At 35.9% G+C, this 27759-nt stretch overlaps 1 protein-coding gene across 4 annotated transcripts in view; it reads left to right on the top strand.

Moving 5' to 3' along the window:
* Positions 1 to 27759, top strand: part of TTC7B (tetratricopeptide repeat domain 7B) — a 127371-nt gene that overhangs the window by 88079 nt on the left and 11533 nt on the right. The window contains exons 18-21 of one of the 4 annotated variants that reach the window (XM_054067856.1): positions 1055 to 1219; positions 3003 to 3053; positions 8503 to 8643; positions 10389 to 10591. In XM_054067856.1, coding sequence (XP_053923831.1) covers positions 1055 to 1219; positions 3003 to 3053; positions 8503 to 8643; positions 10389 to 10591 — 560 coding nt within the window. The remainder of the gene's footprint in view (positions 1 to 1054; positions 1220 to 3002; positions 3054 to 8502; positions 8644 to 10388; positions 10592 to 27759) is intronic. The other 3 variants (XM_054067858.1, XM_054067857.1, XM_054067859.1) reach the window with 3 other exon arrangements.

The following is a 27759-nucleotide window of genomic DNA, read 5'->3' as shown; positions in this document are numbered from 1 at the left end:
CATGAATGTTTGGGAAATTTCTCATTCCTAACTTTGCTTGCCACCTCTGATGATCCCCTTTCCCTGTCTATTCTGAGTTCAGCTAGTCTAAGTACCAAGAAATGAGAGCTATAATTCAAATCCAAAGCGTTATGTGCTTGCAATTTGAGTTTTAAAATACTTTTGAAAATATATCTAGCTGTAATGGATGTAAACCATTCTTTTTCTTAGATGTATCAAGAAGTTGAAATATTAAAAAAAATATTAAAACCCAGTTTTTACCAATCCGATAATCAGAAATGATTAAATGTTTCAAGTTTAAATTTGTGTAAGCTTTGAAGTACATAAGGCGCATATTGTGGTTTTCTTACAAGGCTAGACTGTTATTTCTGATGCCGTGATCAATGACTGTGGCAAATATACTTAGGTTTGCCTTCTATTTCAGCTGGTTTGCCATGACTGGCATGCACCCATATTTGTATATGTTGATAAAAGAAATAAATATAGAGGTAAAAAAAGTTCTGATGAGTCAGTCACTGAAGTCAAATCTCAGAGAGAGGCAGGCACATTTCCTATCCAAGGGTAGATATGCATCTGCAAGTCACTTGAAACTCAGTTGGCTATTTTGGTTAAGGTAAGTTATACACACTCTTTATAAAAACGGATTATTCAATTACTTCTGTATTGGTTGCAGTCCACTGAGTTTATCATAGGAAGAAGAAATATAGCTGAGTTTTAATCTTTGGTCTTCATTTCCCCTTAAAATATATTTTACAAATTTATAGATTAGAACATAGGGAAAAAAATCTTTAATTTGTTGGGTTTTTTTAATCTAGTTTAGTATGAGAGAAGAATACACACGAATACACGGTTGGTTTTGGGGTTGTTTTTTTTTTACGTTGCTTTCAAAAGAAGTTCTATTTATTTTACTAAAAACCTTTTCCATTAAATTGAATGGTGAAATAAATGCTTTGCATTTTTTGGCCTCCGTGAGTCCATTAAACCCTGTTCTTGAATCTTTTTTTTCTTTCCCACCCCTCCACACCCTTATCATTCTCTTTGTTTCGCTTTTTAGCCTCTGATACTTCCTCATCTTCTCTCTCAAGAACAGAGTCTCCTCTCCAACTGTTTGTATCTTCTCATCTTCCTCATCCTCATCCTAAACCAGATACCTTTGTCTGGCCCCATGCTGCCTCTCCATACTGTGACCAAGTTCCTGAGCCCTGTTCACCTTCTCACTGTAAACTGGTTTTCTATTCCTGATGGGCGTGTTAAAAATACAGTTTGTGCTGTATTTTTCTGATAATCTTCAGAGCTGATAAACTGTGTTTAACCAATTTCAGTTTCAACAGTGTCAGTGAAATCTGGCCTTCCAGATGCAGCTCATTAAATACTGAATAGGTCTTAAGAGTTTCATCAGAACTGACTGTTTTATTGATCCCAAAAGAGGCAAAGTTACAGACGCATTTAATACTTTGTTCTCATGACTCTTACAGAAAATGCTAGGTGCTTGGTAAAAGAGGTTATTAGCCAAGACTGCTTCATAGCATTTGCTGCTTTAAATTATTTCCATTGCTAGCATCTTTTGCCTAGCAAGATACACCTTTACACATAATTTCCTTCTTATCTGTATGGTTTTTAATGACTTAATTTCAGAAAGCCTTAGCTAATTGTATCCAAAACCTTCCCTGAAAATTCATATGAAGGAAGGAATTGCCTAAATATCAGTGTATATTTTCATACTGACATATTGGAATGGTTCAGAGGTATTTAGAGCAGTGAAAATCAGCATTATGCTGCTTCAAGTCAAGAGCCGTTGTGTTCATTGAAATGATGCCAGCTTAGACATGGTCTAAGATCAGTCCTCATGTTGTTTGAATACAAACTGTACAGTAGTGCTGCCAAAGTAGTTCAGGTGGCAGAGTAAAATCAACATAGTTTTCCAGCTATTTCTTTTTAATTCTTTTTCATTTCTGTTAAATTGTCCTTCACTTATAGCTTTATGCATGGTGCTGTTATTGTCACCACATTTACTATAATTCAGTCTTAGGAAATTAATTTTTGATATCTAGCCTTTAACTGATACCATGTCAAAGATATTAATTTCCTAACAAAATGTGTAAAATAAGTCTTTGAGTATTAGCAAAATTCCCTTGTTAAAATAGCTAGCATGAGACTAGAGTTTTGAAAATGGTAGTTCAAATGTAAGTCTGTAGCTGGAATTAAGGAAAGTGCTTCCTTTAGACTCTGGGAAATCCGTGTCCTACAGAAGTTTAACTATTTGAAGTCTGACTCTCTTCTTGAAGCACTTGAACAGCTGATTGATAGCTTTACAGGTTTGGGTGTCATTGAGCTGAACTCACTCAGACCTACTCTTTAACAGTCCATCCCAGTCTGTATTAAATTCCGTCATCTTTGCAGAGGTACAAGCTAATAAGAACCCACTGAAGAATAAAGGCAAATGGAAAGAATACAGAAGCCCAAGCACAGATTCTATTATGTAAAGCCCAAGTTTTCCATTTCCAAGCTACTATGTCCTCAGGGCTTCCGCTGTATGCATGAGAAGTAGCTGAACCATGAAAGAAACCCAGATATTGGAGTCCTTTGTTTAGTGTGAATAATTAATGAAAGTCAAAGCTCACTATCTTTTAGTAAGTAGAGGTTTGGCTAGATGCTTAGAGCATGTTAGTAGTTACCAGGGCTGAAAATCTCATGTTTAATAGCTTGCTCAGTTCAATTTTTTTTTTTTCTAATGTAAGAAGCAAAAAGCATGTTGTATTATTGACTTGACTTCCAATTTCTTTTGAACAGGAACATGATTTTAGCAGCGTAGCAAAGGCCCTATGAAAATATTTATTGTAAACTGTAATCTTATTTGATTTTTTAGAATCTTTTGAAACCCTGTAAACCTGTTTACAGTTTGAAGATTATCAGAAATCCTCTGGCTTTCTTGGACTTCTTGATTTATATATATTTTTATCTTCTTTCTTTTGTTTTTAATTTGTGGTTTAATCTGTTCAAAGGCAATCCAGCAGATGCTTACTTTCATGGTTTTTACTCCCTTTTTTCAGTTTGTAAGTAGTCTTCACTGTGCAGTTCTGTTAATTTCTTAAGGACTTAAATCACCTTTTCCTTCACCACAAAGCATACGTGTTTTGTCCATCAGTAGTGGAAGTTTGATCGTGTGTAAAGCAAGGCTGATGCTCTTTGCCCGTTTCGTCAACCCAAGGGCTGTAATCTTATGAGATCTGAATGCACTCAACTAACACTTGCATTAATAATTAAAGAGGCAGTATTCGGTTCTAGAGGACTGCAAATAACGATATAATAGGAAGGTGTTGTATAACATAATGGCCAGCTGACACTAGGTTGTACTAGAGAATATTTTATGGCACTGCTGTTCCTTTGGAGTGTGTTGGTCCAGAATGCAACATTGCAACTGCTGTCATGAGTCATAGTACTGCTATATCTTGCGGTACAAATTTTGCTTGTGAAATAAATTTCTTAAAAGTCCACTTTAAAATAGTGCAATGATGAAAACAAGCTGAATAACAGAGTATGAAGTAGATGGATCAATAAAAATAACTACTACTTAAATCAGGATGTGACATAACATTTTTTTTCTCTAACCAGTTACATTATAAAGCTGTGTTTAGATTTCACTAGTAAATTATGGATTATTTTTTCGATGATTACATTTTCATAGATTTTTATGAGGTAGTACAAGAGACCAATTAGGTGGAGGAGAAAAAAGTAAGTATAAACCAGCATGTTTGACAGTGACTGTACACAGAAGAGCTGAGTGAAAGCTCTATGAATGATGCTGTTCATACTTTAGTAATAATATCTTCATGCATAAATTGTACCAGAAGATAAGCTAGCTTTCTAATTTGTGATTTGTGAAAGTTGTCTTAGACACTGAATTAATTTTATGGTAAAAAATTGTTAATTTTAGCTAAACCTACCAATTTATCCTATCAAATGCATCATTTCAGTGATGTATTAGTCCTGCGGAAGGTACTGCCTCTTTGTATCATGCAATTGCTTCTTTAAGCACAGAATTCTCTGTGGCACACCACTGATGTTTTCACTGCTGGCTTTGTTGCATGTCAAGCTGAAAGTCATGGGTTTTTTTCCTTTTTTCTCCTGCATGAGCATTGCTGTTAAAGCATTTTTTAAATTTATGTAAATGTTGAAACATGGAAAACGTGATGAATGTGGGAGTGTTTAGTAATAGTCTCTTTCGTGGTATAAAAAGAAATCCTATTAGAATGGGGTTTGTCAGTTGATATGAACATATTTCATAAAGGATGAAAAGTTCATTCTTTTACTCATTTTCAGAAGGAAAACGTATGTAGCCAAGTTTTGGCTTTTTCTCTCTCCAAGGCTGCATGCCAGCTAAATGCTGATACAGTCTATGCCTTAGTTCATGTCCATTAGGCTACGCTGAAGAATTTAACAAGGAAAGAACTGAGGAAGTCATAGCACACTTATTTACATAGAGTGAGCTATAAATTATATTTAAAAGATAGGTTTCATGTAGACTCTCATGTAATATTTATCTTAAGAAAAGCCTGAAGAGAATGCCATTGTTCACAGAAGTTGAATTCTCGGTGTGATTAGGAAAAGAAAGGTTTCTGTGAGAAACCTACCTGCTGGTAGTTTTTCTTTTAGAGATTAAATTGAAACTTTGACATAACCAAGATTGCTGCAGATCCTATGGTGAGTAAAAGCTCTGTAAACTCTTGACAAATGTCACTATAGTAAACTTCATTGGGATGTTATACTTTTTGGTTTAGAAACATTTTATTATGTTTAAGGACTTCTGTCACATTTTGTAGCATGCAATGTGGTTGTGATTCCAGATGTTAATCAATAAGTAATTTAAGTAGTCAGTTTTAGATCTTGCAAAGGTAGTCTGTATTTCGCTCTTGGCCTTTTAGGTATAAACAAGCTTCAGAACAAGACTAAACAAATGAGAATGAATAGCCAGCATCCATTCTGGTGATTTATTACTTTTGTAAACCTCGCGCGTTTATATTTCAAAACAAACACTGTTTGCTGTTTGTGGCATTTGGAGTGAACTTTTTCTTGATACTTAAATGTCATGCTATAACAGCAGGTCTGTAAGTTGTCTGGGAAAAGCAAGGATATTTGCGTGCGTCAAAGAAAGTAAAATTTGAAACCAGAAATTACTGCTGCTATATCTGAGCACTTGAAGGAAGCTACAACTGAGAGAAATGTAACACTAGAAGTGAGGATATGTTTGTGTTTGGCTGAGGATACTGAACACAGACCAAAGAAAGAAAAATTCAGGTAAGGCGTGGAAGAGAGAGTAGAAGTTATGATTAAACCAACAGAAACTGGCTAAATAGGATCTGTGACACCTTGAGCAACCTTTAGGATCCAGTCTTTACCCTCAGTTTCTCACAAGCTACTATATCTTCACCAACTATAGTTGAAATTACTATACATTTTACAATTGTAACATGACTATAAAGATCTGAAACTAGGGACCTCTAAGTTAGAACAAGGAACAAATAGTTCAGATTAGTTAGTTCTAGTAAGAAAAGAGCTGAAAAAAGTTGGAAGAAGGTTGGAAAAAGCTTCTTAGTGCACAGAATCTTTAAATGATCTTTAAATGATTCTTAGTTGTCTACAAATTGTGTTTTAACAGAACAGCTAATTGTGGCAATACTGAAGAAACATTTAGAGGTTTATAGGTTAGAGCTACTTGCATGAGTGCAGTGTACCTCAAAGGTGATTGATTGGGCAGTGTCAAAAAAGTACTGTTATTTTGAAAAAGAAAGAAAAAGATACTAGCAGAGATGTAAAAGTGTGATAAAAGATACAGTGACTATGCTAGATATGCAAGGCTGTACTAGAGCCTCCTTTTGGAAACTGTATAACCCTGTGCTTGGTATCTCTCTTAATAGCTACTGCAAGGAGGGTTTTAAATAAACAAAACCAAAACCCAATTATTGATGCTCTCGTGCCATTTCACAACATCCTTATGTTCTCTACATTTTAAATAAGAATGCAGCAGTTCAATGGCTGGGATTTCCAAACAGCTCTGCAGAAGATGGCACCAAAGTTTCTTTGTATGCTATTTAACATTGATCTTCACACTTAAACCCCAAGATTTGGGATGTTGTCTAGGGACATCTTAACTTTAGTTGATTATGTTGGATAATCTGCAGTGTGAGTTCCTAAAAAGTTACTTGGTCCATGTTGAATTTTAGATTGTTAATATTAATGAGTAATTTAGAATATGTTTTTATGTCAACTGTATTAATTTAGTGAAAGAGAGGAGTTAACTGTTTTCTAGAACTTCGATTGAAGAAGACACATTTGCAGATTATTACTTTGCATATGTGTGTGTTTTCTTCAGAGAACTAATTGCTCAAATATATTAAGGGATACCTTTTTTCTAAACAGGAGCTATAAATAATTTGAATGATAACGTTTTAAAAAAAAATCTTTTTTAAAAAAAGGTTTTTTTCTTTTTTCCACCAGTCAGAATAAAGTCCAAGATAGGGGTTAGTTACCATAGGAAGCACTCTGTATCCATTCTGTTTCAACAGTAATATAGGTGGCACTGCAGCTCATAACAATTTTATCATGGTATGGTTCTTTTTTAGATAGAAACGAATGTACAGAAAGTTTAAATAATATATTACCATAGGTACTTTGTGGTTCAGTACTAGAAGCTTAAAATCTAACAGCACACTTTCTATATGAAATTACTTGTGGCCTGGCTAGCAACCAGAGTCTTTGCTTTAAATAACAGAAAATATAGGCACTTTTTAATACTAAACTGAAAACTTGCTTTTCAGAAGGAAGGGATTAGATTATATTCTTTGTGTCAGTGAATCACACCCTCTCTTTACAAATTCTTCTGGGGAGATGAGGCGGCTCTTTTACTGTTGGTCACTGGAAGGCTAGCAGGTGACAGTGACCTGCATTTAGAGGAATGTGTGTCAGACAAGAGAAGGATTACTGGTGACTAGTGGTTATGGTACCTTTGCTGGTATTTTTCTTGGAATACATGCCACATGCTTCTTGCTTAGACTTTACTTTTTATTTCTTTAGAAGTCAAAGCTTAGAGGTAAGACACAAACTTTTGTGAATGTTAACTCTGCAGGCTAAAGTTTGGGTTTTATCATCAGCCAACAAAAGAAAGCAAACTCCATGACCAGATACTGGTTTGGATCTTCGGGGCAATTTGTTTTTCATAATGATATGTTAAATGCTAATTATGTCCTGTGCTGCTTTCCCCTTGTTTCTGTTAATTAAGGGAAGAGTGACGCATAAGTTTCTCTTCCCACTGCTCTGTGCACTAGAAAGTTCTGCTTTTCTGGGTTGCTGGTTTCTCTTGTCACACTTAAGACTGTATATTTTATGTGGCAATACTTTCTCGTTAAGATTCTTAAAAAAACTATCATACTAAAAGCGAAGGTTTCATTTATTTCTTAACTACTAGTGATGAGGATGAGCTTGTGGAGTGCAGTTCAAACCTATGCAGGATTCACTGCTTTCATTTGGGGTACCTGTCATTGTTGAGCCTTACAGATATACCGATGGGCTTAGAAGACTTCTCACCTGATCCAACATGAAATATTTCACTTGCATAATTTATTAATCAGGCGTAGCCATTCTGAGATTTTGTTGTTTGTAATTATAAAGCAATTAGAGATATGTTGAAGCTTAGATGACAGGGAGGAGTGTAGCTTAAAATATTAACAGTCTAGATTTATAAAAAAATAAAAATCATGATTAAATATACTGTCAGTGATTGGCTGTCCAAAGTACAGCTGCCATTCCATATCCTCTAGTCAGGGAAGATTTTAATTTCTAGTACTTTGAAAAGGGTAGTATTTGCCTGTGAGATTCTAATCTAAAGAATTATCCTTTACGTAGTATACTTCGGGAATGTTCTTTATGCAAGGGACTTCTTTGCAACAAGGCATTTTAACTCAGCCTTCTTGATTACCTAACGTTTACATTCAGTGCAGTTTAATTGTGTATTTGTGGTGGGGTTTGTTGTGATCATCTTGTGTATTTCAGTTCTCTTTTTTTCTGTACTATTATTAGTCTTAAAATAGTCCTCTAATTGCACTCTATGGAAAGACATAGCAATTACTAACATCAAAGTACATGCAGCGACCTGAAGATTACAGTGTATGATACCATCACAAGCCTTTTTTTGGATCGTGTATTGCCAGAAAAGAAGTGTCAAGTTTAACGGGGTATTCGTAGTAGCAAATGAAAAATATGTCAGGTATAGTTACCCATATTCACTGTGGTTTTTATATAGTCTTTCAGACTATATAAAAGCTTTCATAATAAGAAAAATAAACCTGATATTTAAAAAAAAGTCTACAAAACACTACATATAAATTAAATCTTGAGGAGTTTGGGGTAAAACCTCTTATAAAAAAGGGTTATTATAATTAAATGTTTTATGAAATGCCTATGACCTTCATTTTTCTGCGATGGTTAATTTTTTTACTACTTCTACAGGTTCAGTCCATGCCACATCAATAGCAGCTTCCAGAGTGGAGCAAGCACTGTCTGAGGTTGATTCATCTCTGCAAAGCAGTGCCCCTAAACAAGGTCCTCTGCATCCTTGGATGACTCTGGCTCAAATATGGCTTCATGCAGGTGCTGTGAAAGTAAATTTCTTTCCCCTCCCCTTTCTTGCTAGCTTAAGGACTTGAATGAAACCAACAGATTTTTTCAGAATGTGTGGTCACTTATCAGGTTAAACCTTTTCAAGGTATATGTGGCACTAAAGCAAGTCAATAAATAAAATGCACATTAGAGTTGCTAATATGTAAGATCGTTTATGTAAAATAAGGCAGTAGTGTCATAATGCAGCGGTTACCAGTGGAACCATATCTTCTGGAGACAAAGGCAAACACCCTCCCTTATCTGTGAAGAATTTTGTTTCTGAAGTAGTATTTGGAAATTCAGATGCCGTAATTCCATTGGTTGGAAGAAGATGTTTGTGAGTGGACTGAACAGAGTTCCTGCAACTAGAAAAGCTTTATCATTGAAAATAAATCACTTCGTATATGTGGGGAAAAGGGTAGTAGTACTATGGAGCAACCTGTCCCTTGCAGCTGTGATCCTGAGCTCTCATTCAGTTCTTTTCCTTCTAGCTTCATTAATGTAAAAGAGCCAGGTTTGTTTTTCTACATGTGGAGTTATCTTGAGTGAATTTGGTATCTTTATGCTGCTTCAAGCCTAAATGCAATATCACAAGTGGCTGTTATAAAGTTTGAAGCAGAGAATGATGATCCTATGTATTTTTACACAGTTAAAAATGTATGCTGTGCAATTGGTTTCATTGGTGTTTGTATCAGAAAGATGTAATTTAGATATCAATCAGCAGTTGTTCTGCTTTGGGCTGCTCTTGGACTTGAACATTTTTCAGTGACAATTTTTTTCTTCACATTTACAGTGCTGTAACTCTTAGCATTTTAATTTATCTCTTTTGCTTTAACAGTTTTATTTTGTGAAAGTCATTATGAGGCAATTATTAATTAGTGTTCTAGAGAAAAAGAAGATTGGATAGTGAGAGAGCACTGATAGTGATTAATAATAGTGATCTCATTTGTGGGTAGAAGGGCTCCTTGAAAGCAGTACAGATTAGAACAAGGCAAGGTCCTCCAGAGCATAGAGCAGTCACCTGCCCTGCATTGTGGCATCATTGATTTTTAAATATTAATGAACCATCACAGATGGCCATCTACAGTAACTCTTAGCATCCATAATGCTGATAATTTTTCAACCTTATTCCACTGCTTATTTTCTGGTTTTTAATTTTTGTTGGTTATGTCCTGCTGCTGCTTGTAAAGTCCATGCAAGTGACTGCTGCTTGTTTGCCCTTAAAGGAGTGGGCTGGATGGTTGTTGCTGATGCCTTTTTAATTCACTACTTAGTCAGGTTTGCATACATGGTAAAGATTTTTTTTCTTGTATTTAGTATCTCTTTATTCCTCTCTCCTCCCACTACTTCAGCAAGAGATTGAAGTTAGTCCAGCAAAGTATATAATTAAATAGCAGTATTGAAGAGTGCTGTAAGGGGTATTGAAGGCAAATACTTCTGTTGTTAGTTGTTAATCCCAGACTTAAGTTAAAAATAACAAACTATAAAAAGTCTTCTGGTGTTTAAAATAGCCATTTAGAGGTTCAAACTCCTACTACCTTTAGAAAAGCAACTTTCCTAAAAGAATAATTCGTTAAGAGAAATTATCACATGAAATATTTTAAAGTTGCAAAATTTTGGGGGAATATAGCCTTTGCTTAGAATGAAGCAATTTGCAAATACAGGTTATGTGACAACATCTAGTCATGGTAGGATGAAGTGAGAATCATTCATAAGTCCTCAAATTCCTTCCACAGCTGAAGTCTACATAGGAATTGGGAAGCCTGATGAAGCCACAGCGTGTACCCAGGAAGCAGCTAATCTCTTTCCAACGTCACACTATGTTCTCTACATGAGAGGTCAGGTGGCTGAACTTCGTGGAAATGTCAATGAAGCCAAACGCTGGTATGAAGAGGCCTTATCTATCAGTCCTACCCATGTGAAAAGCATGCAGAGGCTGGTAAGTCTTGGGTCCACATTCGTAAGTAATTTCGTCTCTGCTTATGATATTGTAATGTGAAAAATTGGTGTGGGTAACCGATAGCTTACGAATTTTGGATCTGTATTCTTTTAGCAAAACGACTTTGGAAGCAGTCTCTTCTAGCTTTTTATTCTTGCTTCTGTATGTGTTGGACCACAGAAAGGGTCTGTAGGCAATAAGACTATTTTAGTCTCAACAGCGACTGCAAAAAAAGAAGTCATTTCTGCTACTACAAGTTGAATTCTATGTGTCAATTGAGTACCTTCGTGCTGTGTGATTTCTTGGATTTTTGAAAGGTACGGAATTAGCATTGCCATCAAAGGAATATGTAGCTTTAAGTAAAAAGGCATCTTCCCCAGCATAAATGCATAAGTTTGTTTATATACTTCATATATTCTGTGTTTACTGTGTTAGGAAAATTACTTTCATTTTAAAATCCAGTTTTATTCCAGATAGAGCAGAATACAACAGCTTCTTACCCCCACCTCTCTATTCAGAAGTAGAAGCTGTTTCTTCCTGGGTGAATTATTCAGAGAAATTTCACGTGCATCCCCAAGGGGAACATATGACACAAAAGATCAGATAGGAAGATAGCACAGAGAAAGTTTTTTGTTTCACCTTTTCAGCATTTCAAGATATTGGAGCCTTCTGACAAACGCCAAAAGGTTCCTTTTTCTGAAGAAGCAGGGAGTCGACCTAGAGCAGTGCTATTCAGTGAGAATGAAAGCTTATGTTTTTTTGGGTATCTTTTTGCCTCTCATCTGAATCCACCTTTGAATAAATAGTCTGCAAACACATAATGCTTTTCAGAATGACTGAGAAATTAGCTGCCTTAGGAGTGATGTGAGGTGAAAGCTACTGGGCTTCCAATCCAAGTTCCCTTTTTATGAGCTTTACAGCTTGAGTGCAAGCTGGAGAATAACTATTCACTTCATTGGATCACACAGTCCTTTTAAAGCATTTTTGTTTATAAAAGCTTTCTTTATTACTCTGCCTCTTTTCTGTACTAAGATGTTTTTTAGAATGTTTACTGGGAAATCTCTGCTGCTTAAATACGAATACTAAATATGTATGCTATAAAAATACTTGTCTATATAATTCCATATGGGGGAAAAGTACAAGATCTGTAGTCTTCCTTTTGTGTTATAACTATTGCAAAAAGTATTTTCAGGAGGAGGTTTGCATTGTTTACTCTTGTCTATGTGTATAGATTATCTGTACATCTCAACAATTTGTTTATGTATATTTACTGATTTATAATAAAGAGATACAATCTCAGTTGCAGGACTGCAGTAGCAACAATGTTGTGCAGGTACCAGCCTCTATGACAACAGCTGAAACATTAACTTGTGATAGTTGTGTTCTCAATTCTAAGCTGACAATCAGTTTATGAACCAAAGTTCTGTGAAAAAATACCTTATTTTCTAGGATTAATTTGATATTTTAAAATTATTTGATATGGCTTTCTAGCAATAATTAGAAAGCCATATCAAATGCTACTGTTTCAACAGTCACCTCGGAGCTTAGATTTATTTAATAAGCTTTGTTGAATTTCTTTTTTGGCACATAACAAATATAGATTATAACAACTTTATGTATAAAATGCAACAAAAAGAAAATAAAATTTAAGGATGGCATAAGTTCTGGCACATAGCATACATATCCAGCTGCCTCTCCAAGTAAAATTGCTTGAAATAGTTGAACCTGAAATAGGTTCTGAAGGCCTTTGTCTTTTTAATTTAAATTTCAAAATGAGTCACTTCTGATACTCAGTAAAATTTCCTGATGCTTGTGATTTAGAAATCTGGGCCTTTGATTTGAGATATTTGTAGTTGTACAGAGAAGGACAAAACCTAAATAAAATGTTTGTTTATATTTGTGTGAACAAGAATGGCTTATTAGGAATAGATAAGATTTATTATTTTATTATTAATGATGACACATCACACTGGTAAGAAGGATGAAATATTAAACTTAAAATGAAGCTTTATTCTTTTTCAGTACAGCTTTTTGCCTTTACTTACTTATTCCTGAATATGATCTACTGTTTCTACTCAGAAACAACCTTATTAATCTAAATTAATGATGAAATGTGTGAAGAGAGACTAGAAAGTTTAGTTTTATGGCTTGAGAACTGATGTGCTTCTTCCTGTGAGTGGCGGCATGTCCTGTCTCAAGAGTATTTGTGTTGAGTGCAGACTCTATATTCTGTTAATATGGCCATGAAGATGTGCCCTTTGCAGAAATCTAATGTATTATCTGAATGCAGTTACGTTTTATTGGCTGGTATGATCTGTTAAAAGACTATTTGTCTAAAATAACAATCTTCTAAAAAATCAGGTTATTCTTAATTATGCTGCTGTCTGTAAGGTCTTCAGTGATTTACTCCTGGTTTAAAGGTTTACTAAAGTGAAAAATGGGAAGGCTTGGCTATGGTGTGAAAGTTGGAGCAGCTAAGAGTGATGGAAGATATCTGTTCACCAACAAAATTACAATAAATGGGAAGGGTTGGAGGGAGAGGCGAACTCTTGCTGCGTTTGCCTTAGTAATTAAATGCATAAGACAACCTGAAACCAAATAGTGGAGGCTTGATCCACAAATAAATGACAGTTTATTTAGCTGTATTCTGCTTAGTTAAGCTTCCGGGAAAATGGGGCTGGTTCGGTTATAGTGTTACATTACTCAAGATGTGAGATATTCTAACAGAGACCTGGCTGCAGGGGGCAGTGTGTTTGTGTTCATGCTCACTGCAATTTCAGTCCCTTCTAAAATGTTGGAATTTTTATTAATTAAATCAGCTGAATGACAAAGCTAATTCATTCAAAGAGAAATGCTGTTAAAATTCTCTTTAGTTGCTTGTGAAATTTAATTATTCCTCTTACAGTTAATGCTTAAATACATGTATTCACACACTGTATTCTGTTAAGCAGTTCTCATTTTAAGATCCACCTTGTACTCGGGTGCTATTTTTTACCATTTGTCACTAGCCAAAATTTTCTCCAAGCCAGGGGTTATACCAGCTTGCTTTGTCTCACTCTGACTGCTCACAAGGTGTCAAGAGTGAAGCAGGAACAGGTCAGGAGCAATTAAGTGTGCTTAACTGAGTCAAAAGCAATGCTTTTGAACAAATGCAGTGTCCTTTCTTGTGTTTAAGGGCTGTATAGTGTGCTGGGGAAAGCAACACAAAGTTGTGTTCTAAAGGTTTGAAATTCTTCAGTTTGTGTTCAGTATTTCAAATCACTTTTTATCACACTCAATGAATTTTAAAATTTTCTTGAATTACTAAATTGAAAAATGGTGATTCTCACTTCAATTGAATGTCAGATATAGTTGGTTGTCACCTGCCTGGTTCTGGCCAGAATGGATTTATTTGAACAACTTTTCTCTGTTCTCCCTATCCTTTATCATCACATCCAGATTCCTGCATTACTGCTGCCTTCTTGCTTTTGTCATTGTTTTCCTTCCCTGTGAAAGAAGAATAAACAGTCTCTTATCTCCTGCTGTCAGAGTGCTGTTGTACAAAGTAGCCCTTACTGCTCTTGTTAGAAAAGTCCTGAAAAAGGCCATCATTCAGAAATGCCCAAAATGGCAATGAATATTTCAACCCATTGTCCAGGAAACAAATCTGTGTGTTCCCTCTCAGGCTGAAAATTTCTTAGCTAAATGTAGCTTTGACATGAAATAGTTTTTGCAGCATCTGCATATCATTATAATCCTGGAAGACTCTTGTATTTTTTTAATATTAAGTAATTCATCACAGCACTTGCCAGTTAATCCTATTAGTAGCTTAACTTCTAAGAGTAGAAAAGTAAAACAGAAAGGGAGAAATTACTTATCCAAAATTACTTATGTAGAAATTAGTTTTCAAAAAGCATTATCCGTAAGAAATACATTTGCCACTCCACACTGTTAAAGCTTCATATAATTATGCAGAACTAAGTCCTGATCTCTTAAGGCTCAGATTAACTATGTGCCCTTTACCTCTCAGTTACAAATATATTGTTATTTATTTCTAACTACATCGGCTTCATACGTTTTTTTTCAGCCCAAAGACACTTTACCAGAAAGAAGCCAGGCACTATGTATGGGTAGTGTATGCTTGTGAGCCTGCAAGGATGTTGAGCCCACTGAAAGAAAGGAAGAGCAGAGATGACTTTAGAAACATGAGTTCAGACACTGGTTGAAGGGGTCAGGGGAGTTAGAGAAGAGAAAGACTAAACACAGGGACCCAAACTAAGTTTTTTCCTTCGGTGAGGCAGTGTTCTCTAGTATTTATTCTTTCTTTCATAACAAGAACCTCATCTGAGGAACATTCAATTACTCATTTGATTTTCATTGTCAGGCCACTGTACAGTAGAAATTGCTGTAGGCTTGTCTTGAACACCTTATGCTGGTTCTTGTGGGTGGTTTGAGTTGTGACTGATTACCATAGAGCCAAATGCTAATGCCAAATCTCAGTGCTCATTTGACTCACTCTCTAAATGCATCCTTTACACACACGGTGTTTAAATAAGAATAGAGAAATAAGGGTAGTTGGTTCTGTTAGATTTCTTAGTGAAATATTGTGGATTTGCCTTTCAGAAATTTTGAGGTTACTTCATAGAAAGTAGGCAAAACATACGTTCAGCAAAAAACTTATTGCTCCTTATGGAAGGTATTTACTGTGATTTGACCTCTGTCACATCTAAATATTTCAAGTATAAATATTTCACTCTGAGAAAACAATGGCGATTCTACTTGCTCTTTAAGCTGTAACACGCTTTCTGAATTCAAGTGATTCAAGGACCATTTCAGTACACTTTAAATTCTTCCTTATGGGCTGTATTCTTTTCTGCCTTGAAAGTATAATTTCCCATTTTAGCCTTATGCCAGAAACCATCAGTGCTTAGTGCACTAAAAAGTACATAACGCAAACTTGTTGGATCATCAGCTTTTGAAATAGTAACAAAGTGTGAATCAAGGTGTGTAATCAAGAAAGTATGAGGTGTTTCCGTGTGTGTTTCAAAGTTATTTCCTTTTATTTTTAGTGTTATTAAGCTCAAGTACAACTTTTAACCATTTCATACTGATTTGTATCTTGGCTTACCACTGGAAGAAGATTAGTAGAATTTCTTAATTCCTGGATGCTTTATCTGATTTCTGCATTACTCTTAAAAAATATCTATTTTTGTTCAGTATTTGACAACAATAGTTGCCACAAATTAAGAGTTTATACTAGAATTTAGTTGCTGTTTTGGAAACTGAAAGTAACTAGGGGAATTTTCTTGATGCTGCTGAAACATAGGTACCTGTTTCATAAGACTTTCTTTTCACATTACCATGTATTTACTCCAAGTGGCTTAAAGCAGTGATAGCAGGAACATATCTTTCAACAAGAAAATACCTCCACACTCTTGGATGCTTTAAGAGCTCTCTAAGAACTCTTCAACAGGTTTCAGCTTGTCTGTGCTGCTCCTCAGCTGACATTCATTACAAGAGGAATATTGCAACCAGTCTTATATTAGTTGTTCAGTTTAAATAAACTGTGAATATCCAGAGATGCAAAGGAAATCCCCTTTTGTGCCACGTGCACTGTTGTTGCATTGAATGGAACTGGAGTAGGGTGGAGAAGCTAAGCCACTGGGGTGTAGTATTGATTGCGAGTCTGGTAGCAATGGTTAAGGAAGCTTTCTGTAACTTTTTAAGTATATTTTAGATCTTTTTTAAAATTAACTTTCCTGGGATTTCTATTTGAAAGAGTTTCTCTCTGAATTGAAAAGTGTTTCGGTTTATGTTTTTTTGTTGAGTTTTGTTCGTTTGTTCGTTTTTATGTAGGGATTTTTGCCTGTGATGCTCAGCTTTATCTTTTTGTCTGTTTTTGTGTTATCTGTGTGATAGATTTTTTGCACAGTTTATCAATTCAGGCTCAACTTGCCAGAAACCATTTTATCAGTTCTATTTGTTCTCCTTGAAAAAAAAATGGAAACTTAATTAGTGGTAGGTGTTGGCAGAAGGAAGGGATGCTTTTGCTAGAGTTACTTCTCTTTATTTGGCAGGTCACGAATTATTCCAGTGTTTTTATTGTATTGTGTGGAACTGATAAGATTCCACTCATCAGGTAATTCATCACAATTTGCTGTTGCAGCAGGTCAGACTAGAGTGTGCAGTATTGCTCCAAAGTTGTTTGTCTTTGTTTGTTTGGAAGATTTTAAGAGTCTTTGTTGACAATTTTCAAAATGCAGACAGTGTTTGTATCAATCTTTGATTCATGTTTTATACTATAAAGTCTTTGGATTGGATTCTATTATCAAAACTGAGCTATTTTCAATTTGTTTCACATACAGCAAGTATGGATAAAATATCATGATTTGGTAGGTGGCAATCAAATATTTTTTCATGTTCAAGTAATAAAATCCAAAGATTGCAATGGCCCAGTCTGGATCATGGGTTTATTTTTGCTAGACATCGTTAAGAAAGCATCTGAGGAGGGATTCCCTGCCCTGTACTTTCTGTCTTAAGTAATTGACAGACAAAGAGCGGGGAATGTATGGTTTGATAACAGTAACAGTATCTTAGATACACCTATGAGATACATCCACTTGCCCAGAGAGGTTGTGGAATCTCACACACTTGGAGATATTAAAAATCTGACAGGACACAGACCTTGGCCACTTCAGTCATCCTGCGATTCTAGGAACACAATCAAGACAAGCTAATAATAATAATAGTTGAGCTTGTTAATGTTTTTTTTTGGGGGGAGGGGGTGTTGTTTTTTTTTAAGTATGCAGATACAATTCAGCCGCAGGAATGGCCAGTTGGTTCCAAAATATCTCCAGTCATGCTTCTCATGCATCCTGCTTATGCAATATGGTTGGGGAATGTCCACACAAAAGTGCCAGTGGCTAAACAATTCAAGTGAAACGCCTCAGTTGGGATCTTCACAAATTAAGTTTTTGGGCTTCTGTCTCACTCTTGATGGTTTTCTCATGGGAGGTTCAAGTACACCTTAATGATCTGCATTGAGGATTCTATAGACAAAGATGTGTCTAATACTATTTACAGAAGACAAAATATTTATGACTCTTTACAGCTGTTTACATGAAAAATTTATCTCCTTGTTTCATAGTACTAAGTAGTAGATAAATAGACAGGCAAGCTAGTAAAAGTATCTGATCACAGCATAATGAAAAATTTACTTTTTCAGGCTTTTTGGGTAGGTTTTAGAAAGGATAATTCCTATTAAAAGTCTTTCCAAAGTCCTTCCATCTCCTTATGCATTCTACCCTTTAAAGGACTGACTACAATTAAGTCATTGTCACTTATCATGAAATCATAGAATCATTAGATTGGCAAAGACATTAGAGGTCATCAGCTCCAACTGTACCTGTCTACTAGTAAATCATGGCCCCAAGCACCTCATCTACCCGCCCTTTAAACACCTCTAGGGATGGTGACTCAACCACCTCCATGGGCAGCCTCTGCCGGTGCTTGATAACCCTTTCTGTGAAGAAATTTTTCCTGCTGATCAATCCAAACTTCCCCTGATGCAGCTTGAGGCCATTCCCTCTTGTCCTGTCCCCTGTCACTTGGGAGAAGAGACCAACACCCTCCTCTCTACAACCTCCTTTTAGGCAGTTGTACAGAGCAATAAGGTCTCCCTCCCCTCAGCCTCTTCTTCTCAAGGCTAAACAACCCCAGTTCCCTCAGCTGCTCCTCGTAAGACTTGTTCTCCCTCCCCTTCACCAGTTTCTTTGTTTTTTCTGGACATGCTTCAGGACCACAGCATCTTTCTTAAAATGAGGTTTTGTTGGTTACCAAAATAATCATTGCCTTTTCCACTGTGCCTTTTGCTGAGTAACTGGCTGTCTAAAAGAGGATGGAGGGAAAAAATCATACATATTTTTCACTAGTTGGCAAATACTAACAGGTAAGACTAATGTAACAGAATGAAAATGTCAGTAGTTTTAGTCCCAGTAATTCAGGATATGGCCAGGAGGCCTTGTGTCAGTAAAGTGCTAATAGTTGCCTTGATATTTAAATTCTCTTGGTTTAAAATAAAGAATAAAATGGAAATGAGAGAATACCTGGAAAAAATTAAAAATGTATGCTATTCCCTGCTATCCTCGGTACTCTTTAACCCCTTTTCATGGATCTCAAAAATACAATTTTTATTTTGCTCCACGTAATTGCTTTTCAATATGAGAATTGCTTTGCAAAACGCTTTTTAAATTAGGTCATTCTGCTGAAGATTTCACTGGGCTAATTATAATTATTTTGCTTCTCTGGGCATTTTGTGCTCATTGAATTTATTAAAGTATTACTTTATAGCTAGAGCTAAGAATACAGACAGCAATCAAAGCTATGTGGCACCTGGTGTGCGTGGCTGTCTTTCTTGCAGTCTCTAAGGGCTTTTGCTTGTAGGCAACATCTGACATCTAATAATTCATAATTGAATTTCATATAATTAATAAATATTTTTAAGGATTTATTTGTGGATAAATATAAAGAATGTGAAAAAGGCTGGAGAGAGCAGCCATCCTCAACTTTAAAGGAAGGCAAGAGATTTTGTTTTACTTTTCCTGAGAAAACTTCTGTTGTAGAATTCTGTAGGTGAGAACTCATTAACTACAGGAAAGTATTTGAAACATGAAATCATCTGCACATATTGTCTCTTTTGGGTATTTTTTTTCCCTTGTGCTGCATAATTTTGCCACAGTGAAGTCTAGCTAAATGCTACCATCAACAGCAATGTGAATAATGAGACAAACTGTTCTATGTAGTTTATTTGTGGTTGTTGGTAATGTGCGTGAGAAACTTGCAGCGCTGTAGCCCAAGTGTCTGAGACCTGGCTCTTCAGCAGTCTCTCTTATAATAATGCATTATTATAAAATTCACAGGAGTTATTGCTGCATGTATTTTGCTGTAGATCTCTTGCAGTTCTCAGGTTGATTTCTGGTATGCTGAGGAAATTGTCTTTTGCTTTTGTTTTATATCTGTCACAGGAGGCTTGACCTCCTTTGGCACAAGCCTTTTCCTGAGACACCAGACTGCTATTGAGAGGGCCAGAAGTTGCCTTATCAATTAGGATTCCTTTTTCTGACTAGGAACTATGAACAACTTGTTCTTAAAAATTGTGCTTTATCTTACCCTCATCAAGTGGAAAGTGACCCACCTTAATGCGAAACTAGAGATCTGGAAGCAAGTGTCCCTCAGGAAATTATTTTTGTGCTTGCTTTTGCCAGGGTTATGTCAAACAGCTGCATTTCCCAGATAAGTTGTCTACTCTGGTATAGCTTTTTTTTTGCAAATCCTCAGTCTGGAACAGTCTTTTTTTGTCTTTCTCTCCAACTCATCTCATTTTAAATTTTATTCGAAGACCTCCTTTCCATTTACTGCAGCTTTACTTCCCTGCTGGCCAGTATTGTACTTAGCAGTCCTTCCCCTGCTCCTGAATCTACAATTTAAAGATGAGTTGAACCTCATACTTTGGAAGGGTTCAGACAACTTACTGTGTATGAAGAACATAATATAATTCCTCCAAGATTAGTTTGCTTTAAATAGACTGTGTTTTGTGCTAGCTGATGGTTTTAGATGAGTTAAAGAATTGGCTTTTAAGATAAGTGCCAGGCTATTTTTTAGGTCAGGATCTTTTTTTAATCTAGATTATCAAACTAACAGAGAAAGCAATTATTTCAGTGAGGTTTTAACTCATGGGAAAATCTGGAGTGTGTTTTGTCCAACTCTGAAAACTATATTCCTTTCTGAAGATTGGATATTTTTCCATTATTCTATATTAGAGTATATTTTTTTCAATGAATAGCAACAAAATGGTATGAACAAAGTTATGTGCAGCTACTGTTCTTCAGAAAGCTGCCATCCTATGATTTATCAGTAGGGGAGAGGAGACATTGTTTGGCCACCTTGCATATAGCATCTCACTAAAAAAGGCCTGTATTCTCCCTGAATAAAACTCACTGCTGTCTTCTGTCACTAGAGTTAGGAAACAGGAGATGAGAATGGCCTTTTAAGTAAAAGCATTGTGGCCAAAGCTGTGGACTGCAGAAAGACTTTGCTAAAATGCTTTAGATGAACTGATTCTGTACTACGGCTTCATTGCAATTGAATTTAATTGGCAATCTTGATACCTATGTGCTAAGACAATAAATTGAACTAAGATATGGCCTGAGGCTAAACCCTGTAGTCTACTCACTATCATCCATCCCTGCTGGATGGATGGACTATTGCAAATTAGTTCTTAACTCACGTTTATATTCTTGTGCTGCTCTATGCCATATCTAGTTTGTTTTGTTTTCCTATATCCAGCTATATTGAAACTTTACTGAAAGCCAGACCAGTCAGTTCTACAATTTTATTTTGCTTTCCTTTTTGGTCTGGATGTCTATTTAATCTGATTTTCTACTGATCATAAAGGATTTACTCATGCTGTTGCTATGATGTGATGCAATATTAACATTAACACAAGCCAGTGGTTTGGTAAACTGATACTGATGCTGTACGTTTGGCATTGTGAAACAATGATCTGAGTTTCAGTTTGTGTTGACTTAATTGGGCAAGGATTGAAAACTGTGGTTATAGTAAGCTGGCCATGTTCAAGCTGGGTATACCTATATCACAGACTATGTTGTACAGTTTATTGGCTCGAGCCAGTTATCTGCGTCTACAACTAGACTATTTCCAGTACTTTACTGTCTGAAGTAAATATGTGTTTAATCCAGGTTCATGCTACATGAAACATAGTGAATGTAGATTTAGAGGTGCTAAAACTTTTAATGCCACTTCCATCGTGTTAAGCTATTTGGCTAAACTGATATGAGTGGAAAAATACATCATGCAGTGTGAATTAGTAATGCTAAACTTGAAAACAAAAAGCTGGTTTGGGCTTTCATCACTTTTTCAATCAGCAGTGCAGTGTTCATCTGCACCTTTTTAATTCCAACATTAATATGCATGGGCTTTATAGAGAGCAAAATGATAAGTTTTTTAGTTTCAACAGTTAATCACATATACAAATCTTGTCTGCACGTTTTGCTAAAACACTGACTTTTTCAAATGCCAAGGACTAATTTCAAAAATGCCATTAGTTACAGGGTTTTTTTACCTCTGCACAATTTGGTTTTACTTTGTTGAACCAATAGCTCATTTAGATCTTGAATTCAGTATTCAATATTTGGTTGGATGGCTTCATTTTTAGTTTCAGCTCTTCATATGTTTAAACATGAATATTTAAATGTTTAAGCAACTTTAGGGTAACAGTGGCTGCAGGTAGCATCTAAGAGTGGCAGATAGTAAGGCAATGACTGAAAAGTCTTTTATTCTTTTTCTAAATAAAAAGTCTAGATATTTAGAAAAGGTTATGGTATTTGTTTTCATAACAACTTCAAGTGGTCAGTGTTTTAAGTGTCAATTATGCTTTGCCCTGAAGGATGTGGTATTTGTTCCCAGTCAAGAAATGGGGAAACTGAGGTGTGGATGCTCTGACTCATCTAGCTTTAAATACAATACAAGCCTCCCAGTTTCTGATTCTGAGCATCACATTCATTAGACTCACATTTAATTCCTGTCAGGGATCTCCAGTGTTACAGTCTGTCTTGTTAGGACAGCAGCATCAATATTCCTGCTGCCTGCTGAAGGGAACCTATAGGGTGTCTTGTGGGTTTTGACTTGCAAATGGTTTGCACCTTTTAGGAGGGTTTTCGCTTACAATATTTAAATTTAGTACTATCACTGGTGGACCAGTAGATGATTGAAATGTAGATGATGAAATGTAGATGATTAAAACAGCTCTATCATTTATCAATGAAAATTGTCTTCTTGATGGTTATTGCCTTTGCATGCGGTTTAAGTGAAGGATTATGTGGCAGCTCCTCGATAGTCATTTCTGCTCAGCCACATAAAATGAGGTCCTTGTCTCAAATTCACTGCTGCTGGTTCAATACTTTTAAGTAGAAAATCAGTTCATTTACCTGCATCTGTATGTCTTCTAAACATCTTCCTTTCATGAAGATTTTTTCAGTGTTGTCTTGGATTTGCTTAATATTTCCCAAGTCATTGCAGCTGAGATGGTTGGTAAAGGAGATGGCTGTCTGGGGAGCGAATAATTTCAGGAGTATCTGTGGCATCAGTACTTTGCTTCTATGATGGATTTTGATCTGGTTTTGAGATCTTAGTTAAACTTAGCACTATTTTATAGTAATGCAGATAATAAAAGTAGAAAACTTCTATAGGTCTTCGTTTCTTATGTTATTACCCAATAGAAAGTTCAAAATTCAAGAAAAGCTAACTTCAAACCCGCACTAAATATGAAGTCTGTGGATATAGAGATCTGAAGGAAAAAGAATGGCTGCTTTCATTATAATGGGTTGTGTTTCGTTATGATGAGTTTTTCTCAGATGTTCTGTTCAGGTCAATGTTTTGATGAATCCTCCTGTCCTACAAATCAGACTACTACCCAGGTTTGAACAAAAAAGAACTAAGTCTTGTTTTATGTCCTTGGAGGAAGCTGGAGGGTTTTATAGTCCTTAACATGAACTGGTGAACACATATAGACTCTTGCATATTTACTCGTTTTTAGCATGAGTCACATTTGGAGAACTAATATCATGAATTTCCTTATACTGTTATATTGTTTGCATGCTCATATAATTGCCTTTATATGTGAGAAATATAGTTTTGAGTAAGACTTCTCAAGCCAGCTTTTTCCTGAAAAAGGAAAGGTGATATCCTCTGGGAAAGATGAGTTTGGTGGCAAACCATAAATCTGTGATTAGTGGGAGGTAAACAAGAGGGCAGTTTTATACCTTGAATTTTGTCAGAATGCTTATAAATATTCATTATTGCCCAGATGCTGAAATTTAATGTAGTTCTGTGCAAAGATGCACTTACCAGAATCTTGCAGAAGTAGAAAAGCTCTACACGTGGTCTTTCTGCTAATCTCTGACCTGAAGCATGTAGTTTATACATGTGGGTTTTTTCACATAAATCTGAGAAATCCTGCATTATAATAGATGGTGTGGTAGTGCTTCAGTGAAGCTGGCTTTCCAGAAATAGCCCTAGCATTGTATTTCAAGTTGATTTTAGAAACAGTGTTTCTTTCTTAAGAACTGATACAGAACTGAATGGAAAAGAAGTACTTGCAGAACAGATAGATGTTAAAAATGCAGTGCTCATACTCAAGAGCCATGTCTTTACATAAAGCACTTGACCTGGAAGAAATCTTCAGTTTTTTAGTACTGCTCAGATAAACCAAGCAAAGCAATTCATTAGCAAAGCACTTAACTTGGCAGAAATATGAAAACATGAACATTGTTCACACTGTTAGAAGCGAAGCGCTGTGAGGAAAGACACTAACCAAAATACTTGAGCAGTGTAGTATGGTTTAATAGGTCCATGAGGATGCAGACATTTTATTTTTTTCTAAGTACTTTGAAAAATCCCGAAGTTTTCATATGCTTCCCTCTTATCTCAGGAACTAAACTTTGTAAGTGAAGTTATGAATATTTCTTTTATGGATGTATTTGGAATTGCCATTCGAGTTCAATTTTTTTCTCGGTTTTAATTCATTGATTAGTCTTTTTTAATCAGTGATGTTGGTGAAATGATTTCCCTCAGCACTACTGATGCACTGTTTATGTCATATGCGTTGAACTTGCTATTTAATATCCTTAGGAAATCAGGCATACTAAATCATTATTGTTTGTATGTGTGTGTGTTCGACAGCTTTGCATTCATAACTTTTTAATTCCTTAGCCAGTTTTATCTGGACAGAAGAGGGAATGATGTAAAAAGAAATACAATTGAGGCTTATGCCAGTATTAAATAAATAGAGGCAGGAGGAAAGACTACAGAGGCTGTTTCATGATTTCAAATTTTTATTAGATATCGGAAAGTACCTATGAGACTGAATGTTTGTAAATTCTCTGCTGCAGGGATATAAGTCACAGTCATTATAAAACATGGCTGTTCAAAGTTAACTTTTAAGAATTTTTCCAGAACATAATGTAATGTGTTCTGCTGCATTAGGTTAGTCAGCTATATGACTTGATAGTATAACATAGTTTGACAAAATAGTGGAATGTGAGTGTTATAAAGACCTTGTCAGTAAAGGGCTATGGAAATAAAAAAAAAAAATTAAAAAAATCATGCAGATTGGAAATTTCTTCAGTTCAGTAACAGTGTGAAAATGCTTTCAGAACTCTGAATCAACATGGACAAAAGCTGTGTTAGGTACTTTGGTAAAATACTTGCCTTCTATCAGAGGTGATCTGACCTACGAAAAGAGAGAACTACTTTTGCCTTGGTTTCTGAATTAAAATTTCTCTGCTAATAAGTGATTTTGCTACCTTAAAATACGTAATTTAAAGATTTGGTTTTTAAAGTATACTCTCATTTAAAAACAAAAACCTTTGTAACAGTAATAAAGGAAGACAGATGTCAGGTGGTTACAAATGTTCAAAAGACAAGCAAGCAAACCTCTATCAGCTGCAGAGCCATTTCAATTTCCAATTTTTTCATGGTCCTTGTTACAGTTTGTCCTAGCAGCTGACAATAGCTTCTTTGGGATTCTGTCTGGTTTTTAATTTATGACCATTTCAAAAAGTGATAGCCACAATGGCATCGGAACAGATGGTGTTATGAGAGTCACAGACCCAAAGACTTACCAGAGGGCTGTGACATGCTATGACACAAATGCAGTCTGTGATGATGCTTTGTCATGTTAATTGAATGCCTGGCCAGAAGTTGGTAGGTTACAGTTGCCAGAAATAACTATTCTTGATGTGAAGTCTAAAACAGTATGAAAAGCTGTCAGATCTATTAAAGTAATTGACACATCAAATTTAATTTCCTTTAAAATTGTGATATGATAGTGTGATAAGCTGGTGATCTCTGTTGAAAATAAGTAATGTAACTTTAGCTTGGGCAGCCAAAGCCATCTCACTTGCTACAGAATCAAACCCTAAGCTTCCTAAAATAGGGGTAGGTTTTATTAGTGGATACAGTCTCTTTGCAATGTGTGTTACATTTGATTTAATGTAACTTCTATACCTGAATATTTTTGCCAAAGATAAAATCCATGGAGGTTTAACACAATAGCTGGTAGGAAATGTTTGTATCTCACTCCACACTCAGCAGCTGCCTTGAGTTCCAGAATTCCCACCTTCCCCACCCAACCCACACTGTTGCTATAGTTCTTATCCTTGAAAATGGAAGCTGCCACTCTGCATTTCAGTTCTTCACTCAGTGAGCATTAACTTCCCAGTTTACTTATTCTGATCAAATCCTAGCTTTGTGTGGGAGTGTCTTTTCTGCCATTCTTCTGTTCTTCCTGCCAACTGTGCTCCAGTGAACTAGAAAAGAGACTCAAATGGACAAGATTCTGACACTCTGGGAAGCAGGATTCGAATCTATTTAATCTGTCTGTCAGCTGACAATAGTAAACCAAAGGAAAGGACTGAGAGAGAAGCAGAATTTGGAATTACATTTTCTATGCAGATTCCAATCTTGTGCACTAATTTATTAAGCAGTTTGGAAAATGTATCTCAAGAGCCATAAACCAGCCACAGCATATGATTTAACATGCTGTGTCAATCAGTGCAGTGATGGATAACCATTTATAAAAACTCCATAGCTACATTAAAGTCGTGTTTTACCTCAGTCTTGAAGAGGAATGTGATATTTGTTGTGGATGGCAAAGGTAAAATCAGCAGTGGAAATGCAAGTATGGAAATGATGGCAGGTGCTTGCTTGTGGAAGAGTGAGGAATTGGCCAGAATTCTGGATGAACTAGTAGATTAAATAAGAAATCATTAGCACAGTAGTATTTGGGGTAACCTAAGTTAACAAGAGATTGCAGGATAGTTAATATGCCTCCTCTTCTTGGGAAGAGCAGTTACAGGAGAAAGGCTCCAGTTTGACTAAAAGTGAGATTTAGAGGCCCTTCAGAAAAGGAAATACGATGACTTTCACAAATGCAAAACTTAGGAGCAAGATTGAGAATTGAAATGACTGGGGAGGACAAAGAGCTCTGGTACTGATTGATCTACAGAGAGTTACAAGAGCTACAAGATTGTTGTTCTACAATCTACTTGTTCTACAAGAGCTACATCTTCATTGTTCATGAGTTGGCCAAGCCCAACACAAGAATGTTGTCCAAGTTATCAACATCATCATCCTGTCAACAGTGTAGTCTTATCATTAGTTTTGTAAACCTACAGATTTCTCCTTTCCTTATGGAAGACGGTGGTGTTTGTGCCCCGCTAGTGGTTTCACATCCCCAAAATATACTGCTATGCCCAGTAAAACCAGTTGAGGCTGGTCAACAGGGCAAGTGTACACTCAATGAGACCAAAAGCATAGATTTCACTTGTAGCGTCCTTGCGGGCTGGCCCTGTGATTCTTTTGTAATCCCAAGTAAAGTGTCTGGATGACAAAACTGGCCTGTAGCTTTGCATCAGTGTTGTCCACATAGGCAGTGATCACTGAGATGGCTGAGCTGTAGCATTAGAAAGTCTCTGGAGCATTTCCTGGGAGGAGTAGGAAACTTTAATTAATTAATAAATTAATAATAATAATATAATGCTTCTTGTAAACATGAGAGGAATATGCATAATCAAAATAAGGCTTGGTGAGATTGGCACTGGAACAAATGAAAACAAACTGGCTTGTGAAAAATCTGGAAAGGTGATTTGTAGAAGATTCCTAGCACTTATAGTCTAAACACTGTGGAAGAAGAAGTCCTGTGCTAAGGTTGTCTGCAACAACAAAGGAACAAAATGGTGCCTTAAGAGCGGACTTCTGGTCTGATATTAATGAAATGAAAATGCCTTATTTTTGTCAAGTTTTAAGTAAAAACTTAACAATGATCCACAAAAGGATACTTGTGAGAGAACCTGATAGGCTTATATGGAGTTGAATTATAAAAGGTGATACTGTAGGTTATTTTATCTGTTTGCTTCCAGATTAGTATTAGCAAAAGCTGATTTGTTGAGGTATATTAATGTTATTTTTAGCTTTCTAAAAATTGAGGTTTTTTTCCTCAAAATACTGCTGTTTGAATTCCTCTCTTTAATTGTCTTTTTTCCTTGGTTTTTAATATAGTCAACTTCTTCAGGTTTTGTGAAAGGTAAATCAGTATATAAAGTAAGTGTTTT

The sequence above is a fragment of the Cuculus canorus genome, chromosome 5 (genome assembly GCF_017976375.1).
Source record: "Cuculus canorus isolate bCucCan1 chromosome 5, bCucCan1.pri, whole genome shotgun sequence".
Classification (NCBI taxonomy): domain Eukaryota; kingdom Metazoa; phylum Chordata; class Aves; order Cuculiformes; family Cuculidae; genus Cuculus; species Cuculus canorus.
Note: the sequence above shows the minus strand (reverse complement) of the source record. Positions and strands in the feature narration are given on the sequence as shown.